The sequence below is a fragment of the Strigops habroptila genome, chromosome 2 (assembly GCF_004027225.2).
Source record: "Strigops habroptila isolate Jane chromosome 2, bStrHab1.2.pri, whole genome shotgun sequence".
In the NCBI taxonomy this organism is placed as follows: domain Eukaryota; kingdom Metazoa; phylum Chordata; class Aves; order Psittaciformes; family Psittacidae; genus Strigops; species Strigops habroptila.
The window spans coordinates 122673714-122680735 of record NC_044278.2 but is presented as its reverse complement, the minus strand read 5'-3'; the positions used below and the strand labels follow the sequence as shown (position 1 = coordinate 122680735).

The following is a 7022-nucleotide window of genomic DNA, read 5'->3' as shown; positions in this document are numbered from 1 at the left end:
GTTATCCGTGGTGGCACCCCTTGAAATATGAACTTCTTCACCTTATAGGGTCTTTTGAGCCATAACATCCCATTTATTCACCATTTCTGGTCCATTCCCCCCTGCTGCTCATATTCTGCTGTTGTGCTCCCACATCATGCAAGGGACTGAGGGTTTGGAATTCTGACTTGGCTCTTGAACCAATGCAGAGTGCTCACATTTCCTCCCTTGGTTGTGGACATTGAAGCCCATCATAACTGGGCTCCCTTTGTTTAAGCACAAAGTCACATTCTCCTGCATGGCTCCTGATCCCTCCAACTGCAGCTCCTCCTCTTTCATCCTTGTGGGTGTCCCCAGCCTGGAGGCATTCTCCACCTGCCTGGGCATCCTTTTCTGCTCAGCCTATGTCATCGCCTTGCTAGGAAATGGAGTAGTGCTGCTGGCCATTGGGCTGGACAAGTCCCTGCGGGAGCCCATCCACTGCTTCCTGGCCATGCTGGCGGTGGTCGACGTGGTGATGGTGACATCCATCGTCCCCAAGATGCTGTGTGTGTTCTGGCTGAACTCCACTGAGATCGGGGGCACGGCCTGTTTTGTTCAGATGTTCCTTGTTCACTCCACCACGTCGGAGGAGTCGGGAGTGCTCCTGGCCATGGCTGTGGACCGCTACGTGGCAATTTGTCACCCCCTCAGGTACCGAGCCATCCTGAGTCACCAAACCATTGCCCACATAGGCCTGGCTATTGTGCTCAGAGCCCAACTTTTCATGGTCCCTTTAACATGGATGGTGACCAACCTCCCCTATTGCCATTCCCGTGTGATTCCCCATTCCTACTGCGAGCACATGGCCGTGGCCAAGCTGGCGTGTGCAGACCCCAGACCCAGCGGGCTTTATAGTGTGGCTGGGTCCTCTCTCATAGTCGGGATAGACGTGGCTTTCATTGCTGTTTCCTATGGGACGATCCTTAACACTGTCTTGGGGAAGCGGTCATGCTGGAAGGCGCTGAGCACCTGCGGGTGTCACATCTGCGTGATGCTGCTCTATTACATCCCTGGCATAGTCTCCATCTACGTGCAGCAGTTCGGCAGCACCATGCCCGTGCCCGCAGAGGTTCTGCTGGCTGATCTCTACCTGACCTTCCCCACTATGCTCAACCCCATCATTTACAGCATGAGGACCAAGCAGATCCGTGGGGCTCTGCTCAAAATGCTCTTTTCCAGGAAGGCTCAGGCCTGACACAGGGGCAGTGGTTTTCCAGATGTATCCATCCCTGCAGAGACAGCACCAGTTTCATTCCCGTTGGATGTGCACGGTGAACAGAAACAATGAGAGGAGAAGGGAGAACCCCCATAAGCACATGAGACCCTATTCTGTGATGAGACTTATTTGGGACTGGGAGCATGACAAATATGAGGTCCTATTTCCTTCCCTCTTTCCAGGTGACACAGAGAAGTAAGAACCACCTTTGAGTTTTGAGATGTTCCTGATGCCATGAACATCCCTATGATTATTTAAATGACATTCAGGGCCTCAGGCATATTTGTGTCAATATACATGTTCCAATCCAAATGGGGAAATGCCTCCTGTGTTGTCTTCTTTAGTCCCTGCTGGACTATCAGGGCCAGCAATGGGAGACTGTCACCCACTGCAGATGCGGTGCCCACAGATGTTCTCCTCCCTGGGCTTCTCTGGCACGAAGGGCTGACCCTCACTGAGCACAGAGCAGCTTCTCCAGGTTCCTGGGTGATGACGGAAACTGAGCATCCTCGGAACTGAGCTCTTCAAAGCGTTCTGTCCTTACAGCACTTCACGCCAGTGGGGTGAGGAACCCAGAGCGGGGAGATGCTCAGTGGGGTCTATCTCTGTGTCCCGGTGGCCACAGCTTGGAGTGGTGGAAATAAACACTGAGTTTGTTTGGAGATACTCACCAGTCCTGTGTCTGCTTCTAGTAATGACTAAAAGTACCTGAATAGCAAAATCCAGCCTGCTTGGAGGCCTGAAGCACAGCGTGCCATAGCTCTGAGTGTCCTGAGCCCAGCTAGCTCTTGCTGCTGGTAGACCTTCTGCACCCCAGACACCTCTGATCCTTCTCTGAGCCAGCCAGCTATGTTCAACCAGGATCCACAGGCTCCATCCAGGGGCTGCAGCACTCAGCCATGCTGAGATTTCCCCGGCTGCAAGAGCCCTTGAGTTCTGGAAGCTGAGATCCGGCTGGGAATGACACAGACAGGTCAGGTACATCAGCAATGACAGGTTTTATCTGAACTGCAGGCACAAGGATCTGTTCTGAAGCTCTGCAGTTTATCATGAGCAGATGGAAAGCCCACCTCTGACCTGGGATAAGGAGATACCCTCAGGCATTATTTTGTACTTGTACTTCAGGCTCCCTGGGAGATGGCAATTTCAGTGAGCATCATGATACATGTCAACAGCTGCTATCCAAAGCACCAACACCAACAACTCATAGAATCAGAGACTGGTTTCTGTCGAAGGGAGCTTAAAGCTCATCCAGTTCCAACCCCCTGTCATGGGCAGGGACACCTTCCACTAGAGCAGGTGGCTCCAAGCCCCTGTGTCCAACCTGGCCTTGAACACTGCCAGGGATGGGGCAGCCACAGCTTCTCTGGGAAAAGTCTGTGCCAGCGCCTCAGCACCCTCACAGGGAAGAGCTTCTGCCTCAGAGCTCATCTCAATCTCCCCTCTGGCAGGTTAAAGCCATTCCCCTTGGCCTGTCCCTACAGGCCTTTGTCCAAAGTGCCTCTCCAGGTTTCCTGTAGCCCCTTTAGGCACTGGAGCTGCTCTAAGGTCTTCCAAGAGACCATTCTGAAGTGGAGCTCATCCTTTATTTTCCTGCCAGACATATAAAGTTATTCTCTCTGCTATACATCAAGAAGGTCCACCTGGTTTACACCACTGACTGGGCTGTGTCAAGGCCAAGCATGGCATTGAGGGGAGAGGTGGAACATTGCTGGAGACCTTCCATCCCTGCTTTGTCCTGCTGAGACCCTCTTCTGCCTTGTCCTGTCTCTTCTGGCTCCGCTCTCAATGCTACGGCTGCCCCATCCCTGGCAGTGTTCAAGGCAAGGTTGGACACAGGGGCTTGGAGCAACCTGCTCTAGTGGACGGTGTCCCTGCCCATGCCAGGGGATTGGAACTGGATGATCTTAAGGTCCCTTCAACACAAACCAGTCTGCGATTCCATGATCAGTAGGCATCGCTCTCACCTATGAACTGCCTGATGCAGCCAAGGCTCAGGACCTGCTGTGAGATCCCACCTCCCTGCTTCAGGTCTTGCACAAGCACTGTTCGGGGATTCAAGAGTCATCCCAGTTGCTGTGTTGCTTCTGAGTGCAGACAAGAGTGGAAACCCAGAGTTTCCAAAGCATTTCTCTCTCTCTCTGGCCCAACCAAAGGACTTTTTCTCCATTTGAGATGGATTTCTCCAGTTTACATTCTGTGCATCAGTCTCACGGGCACTGCCAGGCTCTGGAGAGCACCATCACCCTGAGAGCCAGCGGAGTGACACTGAGGGGGAGTGGTAATGACAGAGGCTGGAGCAGTGTTGACAATCTCCATGTCCTCACAGGACACACAACCTGATCTCTGCCTATTCCCATCCGCTGTCCCTTAGGGAATTTCCAGAGGCTGGATTAACACCCCACGTTGCTGCACGCAGAGATGTACTGCTGCAGGTGACAGCCCTACATGTGACACAGGTACCTGTGCTCGTCCTTCCCCTCACACCAGGACCAGAACCTTGGCTTAGGCTGCAGAGCTCCTCTGTGCTGCTTTTCCCTCTCCTAGGCCACCATGTCCCATGATCAGGGCTCTTCTGTGCTGCTGCCACCACACTGAAAACCTTCCTGTGCCAGGCCCTGGTGCAGGAGAGAACTTCTGGAAGCAAATACACCCCTTGCCTTGGCTGTAGGCACCCGAGGCTCTGGATTCGGACACACGTCAGTGCCTGGAGGTAGGTGGCCACAAATGCTCGTGTGCATGAGTGCATGATGTCTAAGCCACAGCTTCTCTGGGCACCCTGTGCCAGCGCCTCAGCACCCTCACAGGGAAGAGCTTCTGCCTCAGAGCTCATCTCAATCTCCCCTCTGGCAGGTTAAAGCCATTCCCCTTGGCCTGTCCCTCCAGGCCCTTGTCCAAAGCCCCTCTCCAGCTTTCTTGTAGCCCCTTTAGGCACTGGAAGGCTGCCTGTTGCTCCACTGACTCTACTTGGATGTCTCCAGCCACTTGGGATGCCCACAGGTACCCAAGGCATCCAGGTGGGAGATGCAGACCATCACCAGCGTCCCGATTCACACACATGTAGCTCAGAAGGTAAGTGCTTCTGTCCTGACCAGGCTTTCCAGCCAGCAGCTCCTGCAGCAAGCCCAGACCTGGGGCTGAGACGTAGTTCGATGGAGGGTTCAAAGCCTACAAAACCTGCAGCTCTGTTTGAAACCTTCAGATGCTGTTTCATCAGTTGCCTCCCAAAATCTTCTTGATTGCTACCCTGAACCTCCCTCCCTGCTGCTTCCACTGCTGCCACACTGCCCATGTCTAGTGTTAATTTCAGCCTAAATGACCCTCTTGTGGGGCTTTTCACATGTGAATCTTACTCCATGCTGTCCCTGGCATGGGACTTGTCCGCCAGGGGCCACCCCACACTTGCTGCTCGCTATGAAGCTGCTGGTGGATGATCATCCAGGAAAGGACAGGGGCCTGGGGTGGTCACCACCGGCCTGGTCCTGGCCACTGTGTGGGGAGAAGCAGCAGAAGCAGGAGCACAGTTTGGGCACAAATGACTGGGCAGATGCTGCCACCCACCATGCTTGGACTCTTCTCCTTGTCTCCCCAGATGGTTCCCAGGAGTTTCTCTATTAACCTTCAAGCTTCTCCCATCAGAATAAAACCTCAGGAGTTAATCTTTTCCTCTTACTACCACCCAGTTCTGCAGGTTTCCCTCATGGCTGAAGGACAGAGTGAAGACAGAGCAGCAAAGGCCATTTCATGATCACATTTATCATCCCAGAGCACTTTCTGAGACCACTTTTTGCTTTACAGATCTGGAGGAACTCCCTATGCTGTGCCCATCGCAGGAATCCGGCTGCTCCCGCACAAGCACTGTCTCAGGGAAGCTGGATGCTGGCCTGTTTCTCTCCTCCTCCAGCTCATTTCGAAGCGTCAGCTGAGCAACCAACAAAGAAATGAGCCTTTCACAAGCAACAGACTGTAACAGCCCCTTGGTTATCCGTGGTGGCACCCCTTGAAATATGAACTTCTTCACCTTATAGGGTCTTTTGAGCCATAACATCCCATTTATTCACCATTTCTGGTCCATTCCCCCCTGCTGCTCATATTCTGCTGTTGTGCTCCCACATCATGCAAGGGACTGAGGGTTTGGAATTCTGACTTGGCTCTTGAACCAATGCAGAGTGCTCACATTTCCTCCCTTGGTTGTGGACATTGAAGCCCATCATAACTGGGCTCCCTTTGTTTAAGCACAAAGTCACATTCTCCTGCATGGCTCCTGATCCCTCCAACTGCAGCTCCTCCTCTTTCATCCTTGTGGGTGTCCCCAGCCTGGAGGCATTCTCCACCTGCCTGGGCATCCTTTTCTGCTCAGCCTATGTCATCGCCTTGCTAGGAAATGGAGTAGTGCTGCTGGCCATTGGGCTGGACAAGTCCCTGCGGGAGCCCATCCACTGCTTCCTGGCCATGCTGGCGGTGGTCGACGTGGTGATGGTGACATCCATCGTCCCCAAGATGCTGTGTGTGTTCTGGCTGAACTCCACTGAGATCGGGGGCACGGCCTGTTTTGTTCAGATGTTCCTTGTTCACTCCACCACGTCGGAGGAGTCGGGAGTGCTCCTGGCCATGGCTGTGGACCGCTACGTGGCAATTTGTCACCCCCTCAGGTACCGAGCCATCCTGAGTCACCAAACCATTGCCCACATAGGCCTGGCTATTGTGCTCAGAGCCCAACTTTTCATGGTCCCCTTTAACATGGATGGTGACCAACCTCCCCTATTGCCATTCCCGTGTGATTCCCCATTCCTACTGCGAGCACATGGCCGTGGCCAAGCTGGCGTGTGCAGACCCCAGACCCAGCGGGCTTTATAGTGTGGCTGGGTCCTCTCTCATAGTCGGGATAGACGTGGCTTTCATTGCTGTTTCCTATGGGACGATCCTTAACACTGTCTTGGGGAAGCGGTCATGCTGGAAGGCGCTGAGCACCTGCGGGTGTCACATCTGCGTGATGCTGCTCTATTACATCCCTGGCATAGTCTCCATCTACGTGCAGCAGTTCGGCAGCACCATGCCCGTGCCCGCAGAGGTTCTGCTGGCTGATCTCTACCTGACCTTCCCCACTATGCTCAACCCCATCATTTACAGCATGAGGACCAAGCAGATCCGTGGGGCTCTGCTCAAAATGCTCTTTTCCAGGAAGGCTCAGGCCTGACACAGGGGCAGTGGTTTTCCAGATGTATCCATCCCTGCAGAGACAGCACCAGTTTCATTCCCGTTGGATGTGCACGGTGAACAGAAACAATGAGAGGAGAAGGGAGAACCCCCATAAGCACATGAGACCCTATTCTGTGATGAGACTTATTTGGGACTGGGAGCATGACAAATATGAGGTCCTATTTCCTTCCCTCTTTCCAGGTGACACAGAGAAGTAAGAACCACCTTTGAGTTTTGAGATGTTCCTGATGCCATGAACATCCCTATGATTATTTAAATGACATTCAGGGCCTCAGGCATATTTGTGTCAATATACATGTTCCAATCCAAATGGGGAAATGCCTCCTGTGTTGTCTTCTTTAGTCCCTGCTGGACTATCAGGGCCAGCAATGGGAGACTGTCACCCACTGCAGATGCGGTGCCCACAGATGTTCTCCTCCCTGGGCTTCTCTGGCACGAAGGGCTGACCCTCACTGAGCACAGAGCAGCTTCTCCAGGTTCCTGGGTGATGACGGAAACTGAGCATCCTCGGAACTGAGCTCTTCAAAGCGTTCTGTCCTTACAGCACTTCACGCCAGTGGGGTGA

At 53.4% G+C, this 7022-nt stretch overlaps 2 protein-coding genes across 2 annotated transcripts; both read left to right on the top strand.

Moving 5' to 3' along the window:
- The first annotated feature begins 277 nt into the window (after window positions 1-277).
- LOC115604478 (olfactory receptor 52I2-like) lies at window positions 278-1216 on the top strand. Its single transcript, XM_030477603.1, has one exon. The coding sequence runs from the start codon at window positions 278-280 to the stop codon at window positions 1214-1216; it is 939 nt and encodes a 312-aa protein (XP_030333463.1).
- A 4278-nt stretch (window positions 1217-5494) lies between these two features.
- LOC115604477 (olfactory receptor 52I2-like) lies at window positions 5495-6434 on the top strand. The gene is given in 2 exon segments (XM_030477602.1): window positions 5495-5965; window positions 5967-6434. Coding segments are annotated over 2 exon segments (939 nt in total).
- The last annotated feature ends 588 nt before the right edge of the window (window positions 6435-7022 follow it).

Excerpts from the sequence above, each read along its gene's own strand:
- LOC115604478 (XM_030477603.1), top strand. The coding sequence starts at position 278 with ATGGCTCCTGATCCCTCCAACTGCAGCTCCTCCTCTTTCATCCTTGTG.